Source organism: Branchiostoma lanceolatum, chromosome 3, assembly GCF_035083965.1.
Source record: "Branchiostoma lanceolatum isolate klBraLanc5 chromosome 3, klBraLanc5.hap2, whole genome shotgun sequence".
NCBI classification, from domain to species: Eukaryota; Metazoa; Chordata; class Leptocardii; order Amphioxiformes; family Branchiostomatidae; genus Branchiostoma; species Branchiostoma lanceolatum.
Genome location: NC_089724.1, coordinates 33158527 through 33184087, shown reverse-complemented (window position 1 = coordinate 33184087; position 25561 = coordinate 33158527). Strand labels below are relative to the sequence as shown.

The 25561-nt window shown below is 39.5% G+C and overlaps 2 protein-coding genes across 2 annotated transcripts in view; both read right to left on the bottom strand.

The window, feature by feature from the left end:
• LOC136429570 (uncharacterized) overlaps nt 1-13975 on the bottom strand; it is a 53562-nt gene extending 39587 nt beyond the window's left edge. The window contains exons 1-18 of the mRNA XM_066419404.1: nt 13884-13975; nt 11699-11853; nt 11160-11292; nt 10659-10877; nt 9143-9243; nt 8606-8729; nt 7633-7790; nt 7139-7295; nt 6269-6339; nt 4890-5047; nt 4293-4494; nt 3799-4023; nt 2584-2790; nt 1979-2096; nt 1695-1879; nt 1213-1336; nt 580-754; nt 240-334 (exon numbers count right to left, since the gene is read on the bottom strand). Of these exons, the coding sequence (XP_066275501.1) occupies nt 240-334; nt 580-754; nt 1213-1336; nt 1695-1879; nt 1979-2096; nt 2584-2790; nt 3799-4023; nt 4293-4494; nt 4890-5047; nt 6269-6339; nt 7139-7295; nt 7633-7790; nt 8606-8729; nt 9143-9243; nt 10659-10877; nt 11160-11292; nt 11699-11853; nt 13884-13941 (2665 nt within the window). The 5' untranslated portion in view covers nt 13942-13975. The remainder of the gene's footprint in view (nt 1-239; nt 335-579; nt 755-1212; nt 1337-1694; nt 1880-1978; nt 2097-2583; nt 2791-3798; nt 4024-4292; nt 4495-4889; nt 5048-6268; nt 6340-7138; nt 7296-7632; nt 7791-8605; nt 8730-9142; nt 9244-10658; nt 10878-11159; nt 11293-11698; nt 11854-13883) is intronic.
• A 2522-nt stretch (nt 13976-16497) lies between these two features.
• On the bottom strand, nt 16498-25072 carry LOC136429569 (uncharacterized). The gene is made up of 10 exons (XM_066419403.1): nt 24816-25072; nt 24339-24474; nt 22716-22858; nt 22036-22106; nt 20622-20779; nt 19759-19925; nt 17954-18131; nt 17488-17622; nt 16953-17147; nt 16498-16596 (listed from the first exon to the last, which is right to left on the bottom strand). The coding sequence occupies exons 1-10, from the start codon at nt 25061-25063 to the stop codon at nt 16498-16500; spliced, it is 1530 nt and encodes a 509-aa protein (XP_066275500.1). The 5' UTR covers nt 25064-25072.
• Nucleotides 25073-25561: the final 489 nt, after the last annotated feature.

The following is a 25561-nucleotide window of genomic DNA, read 5'->3' as shown; positions in this document are numbered from 1 at the left end:
GCATTTTATAAGTCTATGTCTATGTTAGAAAGGTCCTTAGAATTAAATTTAAAAAAAATACAGCATCCTGCCATGTAAAAGTTGGACAATCGGAACCTTGGAACAACTGGTCTGTATATGGACATTAACGACCCGTAAAAGGTTGTCAATATGGGAAAATAACGACCAGTAAATGGAGCCTTCTGGCTGGTCAATGACATCTGGCTATATGATAATGGTATTTTTTATGCTTTACTTACCGGACACATATCTGTTGGCCCGGGTATACCGCAAGTCAACAAGTGGCTCGTGCCCATTAAACACAGTGCGAGACCCTTCTCCATCTTCTATCCACCTAAAAAAAAGACTAAGCTGTACATAACCTAGTCTTGCAATACATAGAGGAAACAAAACCAATCCAAAAGTCGCACACCTATTGTACGTTAGGAACAAAGTTATTGAGTATATGCTTTCGTCTTTCAAACTAAATACACCAATCACATGCTCCGCTATAAACTGACGGGAAATGTGCCCTATCGTGATAGCTTCATTACCAACTTATCAGAAAACAGAAAAAGGGAACGAGAGTTTGTTACATACCTGTGGTTCGGCAGGGGCGTCTGTTCTCCACACCTGAACTGTTCCCAGTGATCCAGGACGAAGTCCCCGCAATCCTCTGTCATCAGCACGTCCATGATGACGTTCTCCAGCGGGCCCGGGCTCGGAGGGGTGAAGTCAGTAAGGACACCGGGGGACGTCAGGATGTTAACGTAACCTATTTGAAACAAAAGAAACCCATAATCTTATATATGTGCTACTTCCAGATGTCTTCAGGTCGTATCAATTAATATGAGAATTCAATTCTTTACTTTCTTTTATATTTGTCAAGTCATGCGAGGTATTTCATTATTCATTGATAAGTATCACACAACACATCACATCTCAGAGTCAGCCAACGCAACCTTACCTTGGACTGATTACCGATCGATGATTCACATGAGAAAAGAAGGCAGAAAACAACAATATATATCGAATGCAAAAACACTTCCCGGGCACCCGCTTCCGTTCAAACGGAGACTTGACCTTGCAATAAACAGCAATCTTTGGAAGGACATATAGGCAAAATATTTTTCGTCTGAACAATAGTGCACCATAGACGACTGATACGTTACATGCAATGACGATGAGCTATCCATGATGTTTAGTACAAAAATAAACATTGATTGTCCATACCAAGCGTATTGTTCAGGTAAAGGTTGAAGTAGTATAAGACATTATGCCTCAGCTGCACGTCTCCATGTCTGAATTCCACAGCATGACCAACACCAAGCCTCTCAAAATTGTAGAAGTGCCCAACCTGCAAACACAGTAAAACTTCAGGACATGATCTGGTTTTTAATTCAAACAATAAGCTCATTAAGCTATTTGTATTGGGATGTGTTTTACGTGAATCTTTACAAATCACCATCTCTCCAATATTACAGAGCCCCAACAGGGATATATTTTTACAACCATTTTACATTCCACACTAAAAACTAACAACTGTTACAGTAAAATGACAACGGGCGTAAATTGACCAGATACTTTGAATATTTACACGCAACCAGTTTTTGGTATAGAGTATAGATTAAATCTCAACAAATCAGCATTCTCATAATATTCTCTCTAATCCTTGCCTATACTGTTCCATGTAGCATATTGAACACCCTGCGTACCTCATGCATCTCTACACCGTTTCCCTCTATCTCCTCCAGTAGTTCGCAAGTCTCGTATCCGTAGTCATAGTTGAAGCTGAGACACTTAGCTGGTGGATGCCTCATACACTCTATGGCGCAGTGTTGAGGGGTGTCTACTTTTAAATTCGCAATAGGCGTGGATATCACTCTTCCTGTCCTTCCACCTTGAACAATTAGACAATAGTATTTAAACATAATACTTTGATCACCCCACAGCAGTAACAAGTACAAAAAAATACCTCGAAGAACCTTGTCTTTGGTACCTGTAAAACTCTTCAAGGCGCGTCCTGCAGCTGTCACAACAGTGTTTGTCGTCGAACTAACGTCATTCCACGGCACAATCTGGTCTCCGTAGACCTTTCTACCATACCCAACAGCTTCCTGAATAAAATAAACAAAGAAAAAGAAAAACTCTAAGGTTTTCAACCTATGTTATGGGATAAAGGTAGGAAGGAATTCGAATCATTGACGATTTCGTTAAATTTGTCACAAAAAGCAAACCTTCTTACTTAAAGTCATTTTTCAGGTTATTACTCTCATATTGTTTCCTCCATCTATTAAGAATTAAAAAAATGTAATGTAATTATCCGTTAATCATTGGTAGCTGATAAAAGGAATATGAAACGGGAATAGTAGAGAACTAGGGCCGAGTGATCGAAACACTTAAATAATACACTTAGACGCTTACATTACGTTAAACATCTTCCAAGTATCATCGAAAAACATGGATTCAACACTAATATGTCAAATATTCATTTTACATATAAAAAAATTTCTCCAGTATAGACCTGTGTTTCTAACTTTAGAGCAGTCGCACAGTGCAATATATGCCATCTTTATGTCTATACGTCAAATCAAACGTTTTTACCCGTTTTTGAAGAATCGCAGAATCATCGTGAGCCACGGCTGATGCGCGGAGGATGCTGGGATGGCTTGTAGTGATAAAGTCAGGAGTGACACGCCCTCCAGGTAAGGTGACGTCAAAAGTGGGCAATTCACACGTGACCTTAGCGTCCCCTCCACCAGAGTTGGTCCCCGTCACAGTGAAATAGAGCGGCACACCTCCTTTCATTTTCTGGACATGGTCAAATTAATCTTTTATTTTCAAATCCCGAAGCAAACTTACTTATATCATAGACGAGCATGGATCAGAGCAGACTTTAAGAAGCAGTTGGTAAACAATTTGAATTCGATTATTCTATGCTTAATTAGTATACAGACAATTTTTGCATATTGCCCCTTGCGCAACAAAATGCCAGTGCCCAGGACGTTCCATGGGGTGACGGAGGAATGAACGGTTACTCAAAACCTGCTGAGACTATGCCACAATCATAATCTTGTTAAAATTGTCCTAACTTTCTTTTGAAGTGTAAAGTGATCATATTACATCTATGTCACAAATTGTAAAAGAAGAAACTGATTGTGTCGAGAATAATTGCCCACATTTCATTGTATGCAGAAATGTTTCAAGATGTTCATTATTGCTGTATTTCAATTAAAGAATTAGATTGCATAGATTATTTCAATATGTCTAATGGCCTGTGTTTATACACAGGCCGTTAGACATATCAAAATGCAGCTGTAAACGATTAGAGCTGCATGTTGAAAACTAAATCGCTAGAGGCCACTAATGTGTTGTCAAATTGTGACGAAAATGCAAATTAGATAGTAGACTGGGCTGACAATGGGAGACCCATTCAAAGGAACATGTTTCACTCTTTTTTTTTCAAATAAACTGAATTTGACTGAAATATACGCTAGTAACAAGTAAGTATTGTTGCAGGTAAGCAACTTTGAAATTGCTTTCTAATAAAATATGCCTTTCTCTGTAAAAACAACTCTTGTCCAAAATCACATCTTATAGACTCGACAGCTATTGAATAACCTTCGTCGGTAGATTTTACTTCAAAACATTTAACATACACAAACATGGGCAAAATACCAGCTTTTTTCCAAAACAATTGTTTTCATGCATGAGCAAGCGCGACATAGATGGCTGCGCACTTTGTTAACAGATATCATAAGGTGCCTTGCCTTTACTTACAGTTGAAGTTAACTTTGATAAACTCAATAAAACTACTACCTTAAAAACGACGTTTGATGGTCCTCCCAGGTCTTCATTGTTCACCACGTCACTTCCACCTCTGTACGTCCCAACATTGTAAGTCAGCTCCACTTGGCTTTCGTCATCCTCGGCTGCTACTTCCAGCTGAAAGGCGGGTTCTACCACGTCCCGACCAGCGACCTGCTGGACTTCACAATGTGTGGTGATGGCGGCCCTCTTCGAAAAGTTCAGCATTTTTGACAACTTATGGAAAACAACAACAGAAACTATTGACAAAAGTTTAATCATGCTGTTCTAGTATTCAACGTATTCTTTAGTTAGTAAACGTAATGTTTTAAAATCGTACATTCTTTAGGAAAACGTATTACCAGAATAAGGATAAAGAATGTCATGATCTTTTTATAGCTTATCAATGTCTGATTCAAGGTAATACCAGGCACCCAGAACAAAATAAATGCTTTATTGACTTTTCTAACGAATGACAGATATGATGCTCAAAAGAGATTTCTTACGTCGAATGTGAAATTCTTAAAAGTAGGTGGAGAAAGGTCTCGCTGTGGTAGGCCAGTGTTGAACATGTTCGCTGCGACAGGTGGAGTCTGATAATGCCAAATCAGGATTTCGAATAGCGTTATAGTGTGTCCAAGAAATTCAGTTTTCAAAATACCAATGAGTTCCAACCGCAATGGAATCATAACCATGTCCATCCGTGCCCTGGAATAATAAAATGGTGTTAAACACAAATGATTGTAAGTTTTGATATGCTTTTCACGATGAGGATTTCAATCACAGTTCATAGGCGTTTTGTTTACAATACCTCTGATATGATATCAAAGTTGTGTACATATTTCCACTCAACATGTATCCGCAGATGTATCCCGGTTATGCCTACCATATGGTCAGCCTACCTTGAAAAACGGTAGGCACGTTGACGTGTTTTCAATTCTTTAGCATGTAGTAATATAAGTCTAACCTAATACACATCGTTGTGAAAAAAGCACTCTACATGTATGCAGTGAATAAAACATGATTTTTTTGCATTTTGTTGACTGTTTCAACATGCCGTGCACATTATGTTTCTACAAACAAAAGCAACAAAGATTGCTGACCCGACATTTAGTGGGAACTTCGTGAATGTTATTTCTGCCCTTGTTGGGAAATTGGTTGTCAGGAGATGTCCTTTCAACTGTAGCTCTGCACTCAGAAGTGGGGTACCTATACCGAGACTTCCAGCAACAATGGCGCCCACTTGAGGCGTTACTTGACCCTGTAAAGATATGTCAAACAATCATGACCAGTAATAATGAATGAATGGATTAGATTTAAACGACATCATACATTCGACAAATGATGTTTACCTTTTTCATTGACGCAGTATTAATTTTCCACATCGAATATGCAAATGAGCTGTTTTTTACATAATTATAAATTACGAGTGGATAATATTTTCCACCAAAATAGCAAAAGTATGAATATCTTATCTTAGAAAATAAGGTTTTTCTACCTTTTCCTCATCATTTATGCGAATGCAATGCCCACTATCACGTTATCTCCAAATACTGTAAGTATGAAACCCTATCGTTTCCCATTATTGAATTTTACTACTTCGATGATTATGCAAATGAGGGCCTCATTTGCATAATTTGAATATATCGATGTAGTCGGTTACATAATGTGTTTTTGCTTTTATAAGTTTTATTTTATTGCATTTCACAAAATGAAACAACACATAATAGAAAACAAGAGAACACAAAGTACAGGAATATAACATAAGCCACGGATGCAAAACAATAACTTAAGGTGGAAACAGAAATGAGCTACTGTGTAGATATAAGTAATATTCATAAAAATAAAGATAACAGTATCATTGGCAAATAATCATAAGAAAATCAATATCACCCAAGGATTACATGCTATGTGGTTAAACAGTTCTATCTTTGAATGCTTCGAATTTTTAAGATGTTATTTTATAATGTTATTACTATTCATGCAAATTAAATCAGTTTCTTATTTCTTACTAGTCATCTTATTTCGTCAAAGATCACGACCTGATATGTGTGAGGCAACTTGCTCTGCCGAAAGTCAGATAGCCCCTTTTTTCTAGTTGAAATACGAGGGGAATGCTCATTATACATAATGATAATGTACATTGACATATTGCATGTATAATGTTTTTTTTTTTTCAATCCGTGACACCTCCCCTCAACTCGACTTTCAGGGTGAAAAAAGACTTTAACTTGAATGTCTTCGAAGATTTTGTGCCAAATCATGGCATGAGGATCTCGACTCACACAGCTCTGACCACAGTTCACCCTTTTTTTCTCTCACGACTTACCTGCTGATCTTCAAATGTACTACGACTGGAAAGTAATGGCCACAGATATTTCATATTTGGCTTATATCAACAAAAGACTATAAAGTACTATAACACTATATTTCTTGATAAGGCTTAGAACTTATTGATCACCCCTCGTATATTGTTACTTACATAGACTGCCATCCTTATCAGAGATACTCCCGCTTCCACTTTCACGCTGATAAACCCACTACCTGTAATGCCTTGAAAGATAATTAGAGCATATTAGTAGTGCACGATTGGGCAGAAATGGATACTCTTCGTGCAACTCATGTCAGGTCAGACATGAAGTTCTAGGGGAAATAAACCTGTAGATCTGATGTCAATCATTAATCAGAAATTTTATCAGCGACGTTTAAAGATAAATATCGCCATACTTTTCAACTTTATCAGCGACGGCTAAAGATCAATATCGCCATACTTTTCAAGTAATACATTTCATTAACCGATATTTTCCATGGCAAGTAGGCACCAGCATTGTTTTCAACGAAGGAAGCCACCTTTTCGTTGACGTCACTTTTCGGATTATGGACATACGATTGATTAACTGTGGCATGTGTAAAAAAGGCACAGGAATGTTGTCCATAGCCAGTAATCCGAAATAACTAAGAATGAACAACATATAGGCCAAACAGCTACAAACTATGACTTTAGTCAATGACACGAACGTTTTCATAATGACAAAATTTTTGAGATCTAGCTTTATCCGCTATGTCGTAGTATATTTCTACGAGGCACGGCGGCAGGTTTACCCGCAGGGCTGTGCTTTTGCTACTTAGCAAGATGTGATAATTACTAGATCCAATGTCTGATGGTCAAATCAAGAGATATTTTGTTATCATCTGGAGGTTCCAACTAAACCCAGATGATTTATATGCTGTTGTTCTCGTCCGTCGTTTCGTCAACGATTACCAAGACATTACATCATCATCATGATTGTGATTTATATATATTATCTGTCCTTTGCTTTTAACGTAGAGAGGAGAAGTGACAAACACTTACCTAGGTACATAGGAATCACCCCAAGTTTGAATTTAACCTTTTCGTCAAAGAATGTTTTGTCCCATGGTCCCATACTCAAGGTTCCCGTCAGGAAAATGTCAAACATACTCAGCTCAATCCCTAGGTCCTGCATGTCCATCTGTATAGACTGTATCAACTGGAAAATAAACAATTGCAATGTATAAAGAAGGTATGTACAGGTATTATTGCATTTCTGTTATCGTGTGATTTCAATTACAATGTTATGATAAAAGTAATCATATAACCTTTGTTTAGATGAGAATTACGTTTACAGCAAAAATGTAGCACAGCCAAAGGTGATAAAAATTACGTTCAATTTACTTAAGTCAGTGGCAGTAGTAAACAATAACAAGCCAACATATGATAAAAGTAACCTCACTATAACAGTATGTTTTAATATCGGCAGTATTTCTTTCACGCATAATCAATGTTACTTCAGTTTAAAAAGTAAAGAAAAGAAGCTTGTCGGTCACCTCTCCTTTAATAGCTGTCCTAACTCCGTTGATAATACCAGAAAATTGTGTTGATAGCTCCCTGAAATCCCGTCCAGGAAAATCCTGACTCGAGCTGCCGGGACGGTAGAATGAAATCTCTTTCTCTAGGTCTCCCACTGTCATTTTCATCAAGTTCACTGTAAAAGTAAGTATCTAATTTAAACCTACTCGGAAGGTGAGTGGCTTTTGATACATGGTGCAATTTCCAAGTCGTATAATTTCTGACCTGTAAGCAACAGACTTTATGAGAATACCAAACATGTATCTGACAACAGTGTTCATCATCATCTGTTGTCGCGGTAAGGCGTTTCGGCCTGGTCATTTTTACTTCACATATCTCCATTGATTTGATCTATACCTTGCAATTTTTTTTCCTGAAAATATCCTTGTTTTCTAAGATCTATTCCGACTAACGCAAGTTAATTCAACTTTCGTAATTCATGCCAAGATGCAGATGTCAACGGCGGCTATAATCCAAGAAAGTAGACCATATTTTTCAAATTATATAGTTCTTCAAGTTCCATTACTACAGCAACGTCAACTCTCAGAATTCCGCCACGTATACATTGTGTATGTCAGTGGTTATTGTAACAGTCTTAGGCTCCCCCTTGAGAATTATAAGTGTTGACGTTATAACTATATTATAAACAAACCTCTTGGAGATTTTAGACTACGCGTTGAAAATATAAGATTGTAGATTAGTAATGCGGTGTCATAAAAATGTTAACAAACGTCTTGCTCGAAGTCTTTTGGGTAGCACATTTAGCCTTTACATTGCCAGTCACTAAAATAGCGATTTCACGCGATCAATATTCTCTCCCATTTCAATGATCAGTTGACACATTGTTCACGAGTTATAGGCAAGGGGCCTGAAAAAAGTCATTGGGAGAAAGAACACATTGGATATACTATGTGCAAGATATAATTCATTTGACAAGAGAAAAAAGGGTACCTCTTTTAGCAGACGGTATTAGTCCTCCACTCGGGCAAGAAGGGATGCCGATTCGAACACCTTTTAAGATTTCCATAGATGGTAGACAGATGCATTTGGCACAGACCTTCACAGCCAGGTTTATCTGTGACAATAATTTTGAAAGAGGGTTGCATAATCTAATACTGTATAGATTGCTGTGTATTGCTGACATATACTATACAAAAACAATAACACGAAAAAAACACAGTACCTCACTGACTCTTGGACTGACCACTCACATATAGACAAAGGTATCAGGAAAACGCTTAGGGTTATGTAATTTAGTTTACACCAATCAAAGCACCGGAGTAAACCTATCTAGAAAGACATGTTTCAAATGTCAAATCTTCTTTGACCTGTTTTGATTTCACATACATTTGACATAGGTAACTCGTAATTCCTAAAATAAAACGAAAGGATAGATCAAGTTACAATGTTGGTTGTGATATATAACGATTTGAATATTGATAGTATTTGTTTAATAAATAGGTTATTTTAGGTATGCGTAGATCCTACCTCAACAAAGGAAACTTTTCTCTTGATGCTGAACCTTCTTAGGAGCTTTACGGAATCAAAAAGGGTCCAATACTTGTCAAAAGTGTAGTCATCCTCCTCTGCTGCAAAAAAAATGACAGTCTTCTCCTTTATTTGGAATGACGGTCGAGAAAATGTGGCAATGAAGGTATTTACAATTTAATGGAAATGATGGTTTCAATTTGGATAATTTATGTGTATTTATCAAACATTGAAAGCCTTGTGAGTTCCGCCATGATCGTATATTTTCAACATGAATCGGTACTCGGGGGGCTATCAGAAGATTGATGCTGTATAATGCAACTGCTGTGTAGTCCAACTTCATGGTAAATTTGTCAATAAAATTATGTTTTTGGGTTAAGAAAAATCATCTTCAGAAACATATTCCTCTGGAGATGATGCCCTCTTTACCAATGGAATGTTTACATTACATTAACATCTGCATTCTTTTACAATATTAGTAGATGATTGCTTCGATGCCATCGAAATTGAAAAAAATACTAATTTAAATGCTATCAAGGAATTAAGTATGCACATAATCCGAAAATGGTTTAGGTTAACCTATACTTTCTCTTGTATACAAGTCAAGTTATACTAGAGTAAAATTATGCAGTCCTGATGATATTATTTTGATACACCTAGACCGTGTTTCCAGTTTCGAAAGCTTCATAGATATTCATGGTGTAACACATTACTTCAAGCTTATATTCTGATTGAATATAGATGTTTATTTTGTGATGATGTTGAGGAAACATATCTACATGTTTTAATAGGAATGCGCCTATGCTGTCTCTTTCTCGAAGAATGGTTATTACAGAAAATGTCTCACCTTTAAAGAGCAATATCATTTTGCTTGGCAAAAATTGCATAGTCCGGTCAAGACGCTTTTGGCGTTTAAATTTCCAGTCCTTTAAAAGCACATCTAATTGAACCTCGGAGGGGGAAGCTAGAGAAGCATCAGGGTGAATATGGACTTCATCTTAAGACCTAATTAAGCTATAAATTTTGTGTATAAATAAAATGATATCAACGATTCAGTGACAATTCAGTTCTTCCTGGGATGTGGATGTGAACCATCAAATGTTTGATTTGCAAAATATAAAGGCGGGGGATTTATTTATCTATCAATTTGCACACACTTTCTGTTCATGCCAGCTAAGACTCAATAATTTGTCTTGGTTTGTTTTTCTATTCCGTTAGTCATGATTTTCCCTGAATAATTTATTTGAAAAATCTAGTTTCAAAAGATACATTTATTTGATATGTTACATAAAAATTATGATCCTATAAAGCATTAGTACCCATGACACACTCAAAGCAAAATCGTCTTACTTAGAATACTGCAAGAGAGAAAATATTTTTACATGGTTAAGTGTATACTACACACATGTTGTGGCCTGCATGCAGTTAATTGTCATCGTTGGCTAGCATTTGTCAACCTCTGCGTTGCTTCTTGTTTCAGGTAGATATAAGGCATAATATATTTTGGTGAACATACCGAATCCAAGAGGATACAGGTTTTTCGTTTCCGTCAGCTGCCCAATTTTCATCGTAAGAGTCATGGTGCAAGGATCGAAGCTTACAGAAGCTTTGACAGTAAAGACGTTATATGGTGGTATGTGGATGGACAGGCAGCAGCTAAGGCCAAGGCAATCATCCTGCATGCGGCAGTGCATGGAGTCCAAGTTGTTGAGATGCTGGGAAATGCTAGGACATCCTGGATACAGAAAAGGGAACATCAAAAAATATGTACATCATCCACGATGCACAAAATAAACAATATACATTATCGCAGATAAGGGCATGGGCTTGCAGCAGCAGTTAGTCAAAATACAAGCCGGATGTCCTTAATTCTTTTCTCAGAAGATGTTACTCATCGTCATCCTAACGTCAACGCTATGGTAAATAAGGTTATTGAGAACAAAACAATCACTCTGTACGTGCAATTTAAAGAATATACATGCTAGCTCATGAAACACAAATGTTAACTGCCACTCACGATTTTCGGAGGCAGTATACCTCTGAAGAAGTGAATCACGTGACCCCGTTGTTGACTTTCCCATCTTTTTAAGCTCCCATCGCAATTGCTGGTCCGCCATGCTGTTTGGTAATTTACAGGACTCTAGACTTAGCTGGAATGATAAGAAATACAAAGTTAGTTTCAAGCACGTACTTTGAACCAATAGTTATATTGAAAAACAGTAAGCAGTATGCCAAAATGCAAAGACTCGACAGAAATTCGACGAATTCGGGGTATACCGGTATCGTGACGTAGAAGTTGCGACCAAAGAGAGAAGTCGTCATAAAAAATACCATCTTTTCAATCAGTGAGCCGAAAGCTAGGAAAAGTGAATTTCTAATGTTCTCGAAGAATCTAGTTTACGAATGCCCACATTCACCACGCATACTGAGCCGGTCAGAAATTTTGAACGCCCATCTTAACATGTAGTAAAAGTAAAGTAAATGTTGTAAAATCTCAAGAATATATTAAAAAGTGTACACAACGATAAGTGAAAGAAGCAATATGAAGAACCTTACCTCTAAGATGTTCAAGATATTTCGTACTTCGTCTCCCAGTTCAGCCATGTCCAGAATGTTTACAATGGTTGACACTTTGATGTCTTGTATTTTTAGAGAGAAATTCTCTATCACGTCTGTTGTTATCTCGTCAACTCCAAGCATCCTTAGAAAATCTATGAAATGATTAAAATTACTAAGACATTTACTACTCTCATTTAGCGTCAATTAATGACATGATAAGCAAAAAAGCTGGTTCAATCGTAAGTAATAAATGTTTCCATATAAGATGCACATCAATTATACCTCATTCCACTTGGATGGCGCTCTCGCCGCGCTCTCCCGGCGACCTAAAATTGGCCAGAGCGCCGTGAGAGCGCCGAACTCCTGAAAAACGTGCTCAAGTGGAATCTCTACGGCGACCCTTGCGCGCTCTCTGCGTGACCAAAATGTCAAATGTCAGCAACTTTTTATGAGCGACCAAAGATTTCACGGATCACTCAACTATTTGAATGATAAAATCAAGGGGAAAAATATACAATTTTGGTCGCTGCAAGGTCGGTCGCTCAGTGTGTGTCTTGAGACCCCCATTCCACTAGGACGGCGCTCTCGCCGCGCTGTCACGGCGTCGTCAATTTGGCCAGATCGCCGTGAGAGCGCCGTGAGCGCCGTGAGAGCGCCGAGAGCGCGGCGAGAGCGCATTGGGAGCGCGATAAGAGCGCCATGCGCGCCATGCGCGCCGTCACCTCGGCGATGGTTTTGAACATGTTCAAAACAGTCGCTGTGAGCGCGCCGAGGATGGCGATGGGATCAAAGGGCCGCAGCGAGGGATCAAAGGGCCGCAGCGCTCAAGGATCGCAGCGAGCACTCTACGAGGATCGAATGATTGTATGGTCTTAACTGTAGTTCAAACAAATTTCATTCTTGAAGCGGTGTATCTTGAATTTCTGGGAATTTTGTGGTCAAATCAAAATTTTCCTAGTGGTATTACAAATTGACGAATAACTACAAGTACTTGCTTCCATTCAAATTAAATTCCCTCCAAGTTTTATTGTCTGTGGTTCAAAAAGTGTTTCACAATTCTGTGATTTACGTTTCTATAATAACGTAGCATGATAAAAGATATTTATAGCAAACAGGTTACATGACAGACAAAAAAACATATTTGAACAAATATATAAATTAAGACACACACTAAGCGACCGTGCAGCGATGAAAATTGAATCTGTTTTCCCCTTGATGTTATCATTCAAATATGATGCAAGTGGTAAAGGTATGACTGAGAAGACAACAAAGCACACAAAACGAAAAAAAAAATTCGTTCTTTATCTCTAGAATTCGTTGAGCGATCTGTGAAATCTTTGGTCGCTCATAAAAAGGTGCTGACATTTGACATTTTGGTCGCGCTGAGGTCGCCGTAGAGATTCCACTTGAGCATGTTTTCCAGGAAATCGGCGCCTCTCACGGCGCTCTGGTCGCCGTGAGGGCGCGGCGAGAGCGCCGTCCAAGTGGAATGGGGGTATGAGTTATATACATGTTCAACTTGCTTTTTCTGTGTTGGCTGTCATGCAACCTGTTTGCAATAGATATATTTTATCATTTTTCGTTATAATAGCAACGTAAATCACAGACTTTTGAAACACTTTTTGAACCACTGACAATACAAATTGGAGGTTATTGAATGGAAACATGTACTTGTAGTTATTCGTCAATTTGTATTACCCATGAGCAAAACTATGATTTGACCAGAAAATTCCCAGAAATTCAAGATACACCACTTCAAGAATGAAATTTGTTTGAACTACAGTCAAGACCAATCCCCGTAGAGCGCTCGCTGTGATCCTTGCGCGCTCGCTGTGGCCCTTTGATCTTTCGCTGTGGCCCTTTGATCCCATCGCCATCCTCGGCGCGCTCACGGCGACTGTTTTGGACATGTTCAAAATCATAGCCATGGTTACGGCGCTCATGGCGCGCATGGCGCTCTCGCCGCGCTCCCTCTGCGCTCCCGCGGCGCACTCGCCGCGCTCTCACGGCGATCTAGCCAAATTGAGGTCGCCGTGAGAGCGCGGCGAGAGCGCCGTCCCAGTGGAATGGGGGCTTTATGGGTAGGTATAATTGAAACAATTGACAGCTACACATTCTTTCTTTGTATGTGGTCAGCTATCCATTTGTAATCTGACTTGAGAAATGTTTTATAAAATATTACCTGTATTGCCTCTCAGAGATTGTGCGATATCTCTCCTGACACGTCTTTGATCGGACATTCCATTTACATCGGCAATTGACGGACTGACGCTGGTGGTCAAAGACAAATCATTTTAGTTTTAAAATGTTGTAGTACGTATTGTTTAAAAATAATAGATATAACATAACAACAAATTCAGCACTGAATTATCACAAAGTTATGTTTCACGACCTAAAGCCCCTGTCACACTTGTGCGTATAAGCCATTCCGCGTGAGTTCCGTGTTGAATTTTGACAACACGCAGTTGTACGCTCAAAACATCAATTTTTTTCCAGTTATGCGCGGCGCACATATAGCGTGTGAATAACGACTTTAACGTATCCAACGCGTTTGAGACACGTGTAATTCGCATATGAAGTGCGCAATACTCTTATCCTTGCAGCGAATAGCTGCGCATCAGGTGCGTGTGCTGAGCGCATTCCGAATGCCCATAACGACTGCCGGCCGCATGCCTGGCGCACTTCCGACGACTGCTAATCGAATTACGAACGTACCCCAGGTATGAGATGAGTTGAAACGGCAGCTGCTGCCTGCTTTTCCTTTTATTACAAGTTCATACTCGACTACAAGAACAACATGGGGCGCCGGCCGAAACGTGGCTCTTCCACCCGCGCTAGCCATGGCCGTGGCCGTGGCTCGTCTAATTCTGGACCACCCGTTGAGGCGTCTAACACCCCTGATGCTGTAGGTAACCGTGGTGGTTGTGTTGGCCATGGTACTGAAGACAGTCCCCCGGCCCCATCAGGCGAAGCTGTCCAGTCTCACTCCCCTGGTCACGAACCTGCAAACGAGGGTGCTGAGAAGGAGCAGACCTCCGGATCACAATCACCTCAGGCCTCGTCTGCTACCCCCCCCCCCCCCAAAAAGCCACGAGCAAATAAGACCAGCTACTCCCTAGATGCTGAGGTAGAAAATGCTTTGGTGGAATGGATCAAGGAGAACGATATCCTCTGGAACAGTAAGCTGATCCGCTACAAACGTACAGATTTAAAAGAAGCTCTATAAAAAGGAAAAGGCGAAAGAGCTAGAGAAGATAGCCACCTACTTGAAAGTGGAGGTCAATTAAGGACATATTCACACGGCTACACAAGAGGAAGAGCGGAGATGGGCCCAAGGACCTCACTGAGAGGTAAGAATGGATTTTTGCCACTTGTCCGGCACGTGTCACAACAAATAAGAAGTGTAAGTATGGAAGGCCCCTGTGTCTTCGTTTCGTAGCTCCACCATCAATCGGTGATAGATCCCAAACTGTTGTCTTCTCTCTATCCACGGCCGGACCCAGACGGTCCTTTGGCGTGCTCTTCTCCTTCTTCTCTTTCTTTGACGAAGGAGATGGAGTTGTAGGTTGACGATATCATGCTGGTGTTGGATGACAGCAAGCATGAGGTGTCGCCGGTTATGGCCTGGATCTGCCATGTTTGGAAGTTCTATGCACCCTGGAGTCAAAGGTGCCCTCGTATTTATACCAAATCTGGAATATGCCCCGGATGTTCGTCGAGCACGCTATGTTAACGATATCCGTTAGCTATCTGTGCGTTTGTCAGACGCTACTGGTACGTGCAATACGCTGCCCGATCGCAGAACGAACGACACTAATTCGTGACGTATATTCTTATTCGCTATACGGTCGACCATCATGCGTTGTATCTGCGCTGCAAGTGCGCGATGTGGTCGCTGCGCAGAGATCGTGCCGCAAGAGAAGCGTATTACGGCGATTGGAGCGCAACCACAAAGCGCCCTCGTACCTTATTCGACCGATGTCGGACGTGTGAACTGCGTTCTTATAACGTCTGAGCTGCGTCCCAGCGTTCGCACGAAAGTTTTGGGTAGCTTCAAAACTATCAGGCGTGCTGGGCCGTGCCTTGCGTGTGCCTGCGTGCCTAAAACTATCACAAAACGATTGAGAAACGCATTAGGTGAGTGTTGGGCGCACGCCGGCGTATGACAAAAATGTTAACACGCAACTCACACGCTCATGTTATACGCACAAGTGTGACAGGGCCTTTATACCTTTGCCAAATAATGATTGCCTATTACGATGACGTAAAAACGTTTTTCATTGACCATGCAGATAGGTCCTCATTTGCATAAATGTTGTCAGTTGATCGTCTTCTCTACACAAATAAGAAGTTGTAAAATTTATGAATGCTGTTGTATTATTTCCTCCCAAATTATGTAAATTAGGCCCTAATTTGCATGTTCCTGTCTCAAAATGTTATTTACTAAAATGCCGAAAGCCGCAAGAATGAAATCCCCATCAATGACATCTATGGAATCATAGTATTTAATCATTGATTAGATACTAGCAAATAAGTCTTCATTTTCATAATTGATATTTTTTTTATATATGTATGTCACATATCTAAGACACCTTTTGTTCAATTAAGGGTTAATGACCCGCCACGAGGTGTACATGGTGTCATAACGCCTAGTCATGTGCTATAACCACCGAATAAAACCACAGAGTGAGCGAAGTGAAGGTAAAGATATTTGAATAATCACACGTTTCTTATAAAGACTAAAAATCTAAACACATTGAACATTTCTAAATAATTCCTTTCTACGTTATGTCGCATCACCTTGATGTCTTGGTTGAATTAGCCGTGGGTGCCACCGGGGTTTCGTCTGTCACGATTACGCCTCCCGTAATTTTTCCACTGGCGATTGTTTTGCCCTATTGTTTCGAACAAGGAAAAAGTGTCATGTGTGTAGACTTGCTGTTTTCTTTGCAATACTATAAACATGGGTTCCTTGACATTCTACATTATCGACCATTAGGTATAAATAAGACTAATAGCTCATCAATTCTAGCAAAAGCCAAGTTTAAACTTTTGATATTAAGGCAAAATAAACCGTATGAATACATGATGTCTCATTAACAATGAACAGACACACAATGCCAATTAATATATGCACACGATGGATCTTCTATCACGTTTCTGTGACATATTGTGATCTAATTGCTAATGTTAATGAGTTATGTCACGTAATATTGATTGCATATTTAGCTATCTTAACAATAACTGTTACCAGAAATGTAAGCCAGTATCTGTCACATCCTTGAATCCATTTTGGTTGTTCGTCTGGTCTCATCATTCCCGGAACAGTGACGTAATTGGTGGGGTCCACATATTTGCTTGACCCTCTTTCCCTTATTGCAAAGTGAATGGTGTTGTTTGAGCAACCCGTAGAACCTGCTGTCCCAATGGTGTCTCCTTTATCGACCTGTATGATGAAACAATTATAATTGCTTTGATATTATTGAACAAAACTGAATTTTCTTTTATACCTTTAAGTCAAAGTAGAAATTGAGGAAGTTAAAACGGCGAAAAATCGTCTTGCCTTATCGACATGCATTTACCGAGTAATGACAATTTCTATAATCATTACACAAAAATAGTTTATACGGACATATAGCAATTGCATCTTCTCTCTAATACCTACAACTCTAGATCTGTTGAAAGATATTGTTAACAGCTAGGCTTTAAAAACCTTTTTGAAAAATCCGTTGGAAGAAATTTATATTAGTGCAAAATCTAGCTTGAGGGAGGTTTATCTTGAGTACCCTTTGGTCCGACTTGATTGAATTCTTGAGGTTGATTCCTTCTACTATTGCCTCCATGCCTTCCATTTCGTCTGTTGCAATAGCGATGCTCTGTGCGGTGATGGAAGTGATCTTTCCCGCAAACGGGGCAACAACCTGGATGTATAGATTTTAACAAACCACTGTGGATATAGCAGCACTTGTAAGGACTTAAATGAATGAATGAAGACCTTTATTGCACACACATAGCCACTGGGTTCAGTACAGGTCACAACAGGAAAACGTCACAGTTTGAAAAAAAACCCACATAATATACTATGATAAGCTAGCACTAGTCTATAATCATAACATGAATTTGGCCTTTTAGATGTTAAAGGCGCGCGGGTACAAGCATGACGTTTACTACTATTTGGCTTGCTTAGATGTATATACTATGCAAAGAAATGTATCTTGCTTTTATCATCATCTCGGAAAGAATATATCTTACCTCCTGTCCTGTTGGTAGTACCAGGTCGATGCCTCTACTGTCGTGCCTTTTTGTACCAACTCCGAAACTGGGATACAGGCCACCTCCGCATATTTCAGGATCCAGTTTCTTTTGGGGAAATCTCGATGATGCCTTTGGTCCGAAGATTTTTTGTATGATTCCTCGGGTAGTTTCGTACCTGATAACATTTACAGATGTTCAGTACATTGAGGGCAGGCCACAATGCGGATTAGCCAGTGGAATGTGACAATGCTATCTGAGTGTGCCTAAGCTGGCCAAACAATAAAAATAGCGGCAACAACACCACTATCAAGAACAACAATGGCACACACAAAACACAAACATATATGGCAGAAAATTCCACATTGAGCTCAATTGCACGTACAGCCATGCTATAAATAACAAGAAAGATGTTAAAAACACACCGGCGATGCGCAATTAATTACACAAATTAATCTATATACTTCTTTGCATTATCTATACAATTTGCAATGATTTTAATATAAGGGTTTTCTTGCGCTCATATTAGTTATCAGCCATGCATTTGTCAAAGATTGATGGTATAGATGATATGGTTAATGACCCGCCTCCTTCGGCGCGACCGTGTGTGTGTGTGTGTGGGGGGGGGGGGGGGGTTGTGTGTGTGTACATGTTTGCATTATAAGTGCTTGTCTGTGTTTCCGCATACAAATCACTTTATTCTATGCATAGAACTGTTACGAGAATCATATATACAATTTGCTATTTTGGAAGCACTCTAACCTTAACCCTATCCAGACTGGGGGGGGGGGGGGGGGGCTAAAAGTGCCCGCGGCAACTTTGACATCGTATTTCTGCCGAACGATGTATGCTAGGACAACCAAACTTGGTGACTTTTCCTAAAATTTTGTTGGCAACAATTTAATAATAATGGTTTAAGTTTATGATTTTTTCATGTTGCCATGGCAACGGGTTTCTGACTGGCATTTTATGCAAAAAACATTAATTTTTTTAAAACAATGATATTTCTCGGGTTTTCTTCCACAACTACACTAGTTTTCCTACATGTATAACATAACATGTAATTAGATGTAACTTTCCTGATTTAATATTCATAATTCATGCTAATTTGATGACGTAATCAGCCAAAATCCAAGATGGCGGACTATATCAGTATTTCAGGTATCAGCAGGCTTTTTCGAACTTTAAATCGTCAATACCTGACATTTTCTTTACCAGAAACATTTAAATTAACGGTTTAAGTCTATATTCAGTGTCCTTTGGGGTCATAAGTGGAAAAAAAGGATTTTTAAAAATTTCAAAATGGCCGATCCAAGATGGCGGATCCCAAGGGATCGCTAACAACACATGACGCCATTTTATGACGTCATTTTGACGTCAACGCACTTACCATTGACGTTGTATGCCTTTGCATACCTTAAAATGAATAATACAAACCGTTTTGTTTAATTCCTTTAGATATTACGGGAATTCCCTATTTAGCCTATAAAATCGTATCGATGACGTCATAATTACGTCATATTACTTCATAACGTCACCAAAATTACAGGAATTATAAAACTTGACGTGAATATCACTCCCTGCAAATTTGGTGATGATACATAATACCGTTCGGAAATTATGAGGGGGGGCCGAATCAGCCCCCCCCCCCCCCCAGTCCCAGATATACCAAAAAAGCCCAGTCTGGATAGGGTTAAACGAATACCCCATTTTGAGAAACTAGATAGTGTCAATTCGAAAAAAAAAACTGTTCGCTGTTGACAAAACAATTCAGTTCCAACCATACAGTTGAAAGATCAACATACCCTTTCTTCAATGACTCGAAGCACCGCTCTATAGACTTGACAGTACCCAAAGTCGCAACATAAGCCTCAAGAAAGGGGCCAGCGAGGTCACCAATAGTCTCTAGTGGCGTCTGTAGTTCTTGCAATGCTTCATTCACCGTGCGGACTAATTCATTTCTAGTTGATCTCTAATTATAAAGAAAACAGAGAAATCAAACAGCATTTTAACACTACATAGTAGTATAAATCTCTATTTAGTAGTATAGTATGCGGACAAAGTTTCGGGAGGCGCTATCGGGAGGAGTTATCTAGACAACGATTTTTCATCCTCTGAGTGTTCTTCATATAAAATGAGAGTGGCTATACCTAGGTTTATGATATGTCATAGGTTATTTTTAGTACATAAACATGTCGAAATTTTGGTGCTTTCGAGTAGATGTGCGCACCTGTTAAGACTTTTGCAACGGAGTATGCTATGGAGTGAATAAGTAAGTGGATTGGTAGTAGACAACATATGTTTTGTCGTGTATGTGTCCATCATGAATGCATGTATCCAGACAAAAATAGACCAGGGCATAGGAATACTGTTTCGTAATGCACATATATCCTATACCATCCACCATCCACCAATATGCTAAGGAGGCGCCCTCCGCACCTGGTGAACCCTCACCTGCACATCTCGATATATAGCACCTCCCGAAATATTTGCCACTTTCTACGCATACTATACTAAGGTCTACGCGCATGAATTTAAACCTCAAATCATTTCAAGAAAATGCATATCTTTATGTTTTCTTATGTTCCAATTGGCATTACGTACAATATTTTGTCACTATTTATAGATTTTCTTTTATTCAGATGCACGATACCTATGTCTAACATACCAAGTTGCCAAACGCATCCTCTAATACCCTCTTGGTGTGTTCTCCTGAACCTTCTATCCAGTGCGGAGCCTTATTCTGAAACAGCTCCCACACACGCGTAAAGTCGTCCAGCAATGACTGTATTTCCCCGCCGACCATGAACAGGAACGGTTGTTTTCCTGTCATATAAAAACAACAACACAAATTTCATTACATTTTGGCCTGACACAGAAAGGTGGACCACACTCTGAATCAAAGTTGAACTGCAAATTGCCAACACAAAATTGGACTTATCAGCTGCAGTCTTTGTCATGGAATGGGAAATTTCTGTGACGTCACGTTATGCAGATACAACACGTGACTCGGTGGGCAGTAGACCATAGAATATATGTTGCAGAAAGTCTGGACCTGATCAGTTCGAAAACTTGTTAGTCCAATTTTGTGTTCGCAATTTTTGCCCCTTGCCCGGGAGAATAACAGTTCAATCAGGTTTATATACATATTCGTACCCTTCTGTCATGCTAGTCGACACGTTGTACAGATCTATCGGCCAATTGCATTTACAGATGTGTTGTCTGTGCGCTACATATATCGACAGTTGTCGTTTATGCCTTATGGTACGAAGATGTATATGTACGTAGTTGACATCTTAAAGGAATTAACTGGCAATTGGTGCAGTCGTCATGTTAAATAAATGATGACGGGTGACTTGTAAACGTTCACACCTGGCATGAACATGTCATTTTAGGCTCTATGTTTTAACTGTTTGTTTTCTTTGTAACGCTTTTGTGGTAATTCGCATTTGATATTACATTTGGTGCTGCATAAAGGGTAGGGGTGGGTATCGGTAAGGTGTACCTGTACAAAACCGGTATTTTTTTTCTGGAAAGTTTAAAAAAAAACACGTTGGACCGATAAGAAAATGATGGCGGTAAAAAGAGGGTTATTGTCACATGTGTGTGGCGGCGCTCGCGGCGCAATATATATACGACCTGTACCAAGCAGTCACACAGCTGCTATACACAAAGGAAATAAAGCTTTGAAAACACGAAATTTAGTTCTCCGAGTGTCTGTTTAGTATAGAAATACCGACCTCGGAAAAAACGCAAACACCGCTGCCGTCCGACAACGTTGTTTTGTGCGAGTGGATGGTCGTGATGGTGGCTAACATTTAGGGCATATGCAGGACAAACTTTCTCTTATTTGAACATGAGGATAGTTTTGAAAATATTCATGGCATTTGAACAGATTCACAGGCTCACCGGCATCGGCGCACCCCCTTAGATATCGGGACATTATCTTAGCAAAGCAAGTCATTGATAAAGGCAAGACTACTCATCAAGACCCAAATGTAGACCTCTATAACGTTAGCTCATGGACGGATTTATCTTTGTCCTGACACCGCAAACCACGAATACAAAGAAACTTAACAAACCTTCCTTGAACAGGAAAACTTCATCTGTAAGATCCTTGATGTTAATTAGGGTCATTACCGCCTTGTAGATTCTGGAATAAGAAAGACGGTGTGTTACAACAATCCATTGATGCAGGCTATCAAAGAATGAATGCACAAATCACAGGTTCATGCAGGCTATCAATAAATGCACAAATAACGAGTGTGTTCTTCATCAGTGAATGCATATACCTCTCCAGTGTATCTCTTTAAATCAATGAAAAATTGATACTATCAGTACACGGTCGAAATTTATGAATTTGCCTCGTCAAAAGTAGAGAAAATTTGCATAGTGAACCCTGCTGTGGGGGTGGGGAGGCTCTAAAACTTGTACGACTGTATGAAACGACAGCAAAATTTTGAACATGTTCAAAATCCTTTTTAGCTCTATTTTCCGTCTCCAGACGCTCAATAGTGCATGGCTTTACGTGCGATTTACCTGCGATTGACCCAGGTACGCTCACCGAACCCTATCGTACGATGACCTACGACGTATGTGACCACGGCTTCATTTATTTATCATAATAAACATTTACACCTCGTGAGATTTATGTGACCGTAGCTTTAATATACACCTCAAAAGAGTATATATTTTTTATTAAGTAATGTACGCCTCACAAATGTATCTCCCTTTGTTAATGTGTGTGGTGAGTGGGACATACTTGTACACCGCCTTTGCAATGTTAGCAATTGCCATCTGTGGGGACTTGATGAGTTTAGGAACTTCTTGCACTATTGTCTCCACGCCCTGCCAGATCTGCTCGGATGCCCATGGCAACAAAGTAATTGTGGAGTCTGAAAAAACCTGCAAAGACATACTTATGATATTCTCATTATATCTGCATCAAGTTTTATTGTTAACATTTTCAAAGCCAAAATCTATTTTAAATAAAATATAAATACTTAAACTAACAAGAGTCTTAGGACCCAAAATCTCCATGAAACGTTGTTTTTCTATTAAACCAGTTCCTCCCATTCTATATCGCTCAATGGTATGACCCACACCGCAAGGGGAGAAGTCTGACCTACTTTCGCTATGTGTACTTTCGCTATAAATAGCTACTGACAGGTGGGGTGCCACATGACAACACTGCAGATATAGATTTTCCTCAGTACTTATGCAAATTAAGTCCAATTTGCATAATTTGCAGTTCATTGTATACATCTCTGCTTAAGCTACCTGCATAGTAAATAACATGAAAATCTGTCGCTCCTTTCTTCAGTTATTCTCCTTTGAAGATTTTGACAAATACGCCATTACAGTTCCAGTGACACATACCAGGGGGCCCAAAATCGACCTTGACCTTTCTCCTCCCGACACCTACCCACATACCAAATATCATTACCATTCATCTACACGTTCTATAGTTATGCTGATTTTAAGCATCCGGTGACACATACATACACACACGGTGACACAAACATACACACACGCGCACACACACGCAAACACACTAACTTTGCATGATTTGCACTTCAGTGTGTACATCTCTGTCCAACCTACCTGCGTACCAAATAACATGGAAATCTGTTGTTCCTTTCTTCAGTTATACCCCTTTAGAACATTTTAACAAATAGGCCATTGTAGTTCCAGGGACACAAACTAGGGGGCCCAAAATCGACCTTGACCATTTTCCTCCCAGCGCATACCCACATACCAAATATCATTACAATCCATTTACACGTTCTACAGTTATGCTGACTTTAAGTATCCAGCGACACACATGCAAACGATTTACCTCCTTACTTATGCAAATTTGGTCTCATTTGCATAGTTTGCACTTAAGTGTGTACATCTTGGTCTAACCTACCTGTGTACCAAATAACATGACGATCTGTCGATCCTCTCTTCAGTTCTTCTACATTGAAGATTTAACAAATACGCCATTGCAGTTCCAATCACAAATGCCAGGGGGCCCAAAATCGACCTTGACCTTCCTCCTCTTAACACCCACCCACATACCAAAAATCATTACAATCCATTTACAGGTTCTACAGTTATGGTGACTTTAAGCATCCGGTGACACATACATACACACAAACACCAAACGCAAGCAAAACAGTATATCCATGAAAAAGCCTTTTTTCATGGAGATAACAACAAAATTCTAAGAATATTGTGTAATAGGCGAAATATGCGCCATGTTGTACTACAATACATGAATAATCTAACGTGCAGAATATCGGCTGTCAACTTTTCTAGTGCTTAGTTGAATTGAGCATAAGACATTTAGTGTAAGTGTGTGATTCTATCAGAAAATTTGAATAGGAATTAAATAACTTACATTGAAAAGATGCGTGGCATCATTATTCACCTCACTGAACACTGTGTTTGCACGAAGGATGACCTGCCTTGCCTCTTCGATGAAACTGGGCAAGTTTTCATAACCAGCGACTTTTTCCCATGTCTCACTCGCCTGTCTGTTTGAATATGATATGTGTTTTTTTCATAAGGTGTGCATTTATATATATAATTCATGACGCAATGAGAAAATGAATTGCATGTTAAGTAAATTCACCTACTTCAGATACCTTAATAGTAAAGAGAAATGTATATTTCTTATAGCCTTCGATAAACCAACACTAACTAATGATACAACCTCCTACATTTATACAATTACCAAGAAACGAGAGGAAGTCGAAAGAACTAGAGTATGGTAGATGTTTATATACTCATGAATATGTATATAGTTGTTAACATGTGACCTGTGCTTAACCCAGTGGAGCAAAAATGTACAATAAAGGTCTTCATTCATAAGTACCTTGCCATGCCTTTCACAATCTCTGGAAGGTTTTGTACTGCATCAATGAAGCTTTGGAATATGTCTTGCGGTGTAGTTACGGTCAGGCGACCAAGCAGACGCTGGAATGTTTCTAGTGTCTTTTTGATGTTGATGATCACCTCTGGAACGTCCCGAAACCATGTTTTGATCATTTTCAGTAGTTGTTCAAACGAGAAATCCTGCGAAAGAGAGTTCAGAACACATGGTTTATAATCATATGACTTCATGTTATTAACAAAAAAGTATGTCAAGTTAGACTTATTATGATTTGCATGATACCCCCAAAACGGTTGCGCACAAACAGAATAGTTAACAGAAAAAGCAGGACTACATGAATAACATATGATTTTTTGTTCCGCACATAGCTAAAAAAATCTTGTCTGTCAGGACAAATGAAATCTAAAAGATAATGTATATGTCACTGTAGATATGGCGATTCAGGACAATCGGCGATTGTCCTAGGACGGATCGCGATCGCCATTTGTCCTAGGACAGACTGCGATCGCGATCTGTCCTAGGACAATCGCCGATTCTACTAGTAGAGATTGCGATCGCAATCTGTCCTAGGACAAACGGCGATTCTACTTGGACAAATTCTGCGATCGCGATCTGTCCTAGGACAATCGCCGATTCTACTAGTAGAGATTGCGATTGCAATCTGTCCTAGGACAAACGGCGACTCTACTTGGACAAATTCTGATTAGATGGAGATGCTTTGGAAAATA

Excerpts from the sequence above, each read along its gene's own strand:
- LOC136429569 (XM_066419403.1), bottom strand. The coding sequence starts at position 25,063 with ATGAAGTCATATGATTATAAACCATGTGTTCTGAACTCTCTTTCGCAG. Across the intron at positions 18,132-19,758 it reads TTCGAGTCATTGAAGAAAGG|GTACGAAACTACCCGAGGAA; the intron begins GTATGTTGATCT and ends AAATGTTATCAG. Across the intron at positions 16,597-16,952 it reads GATACTGGCTTACATTTCTG|GGCAAAACAATCGCCAGTGG; the intron begins GTAACAGTTATT and ends TCGAAACAATAG.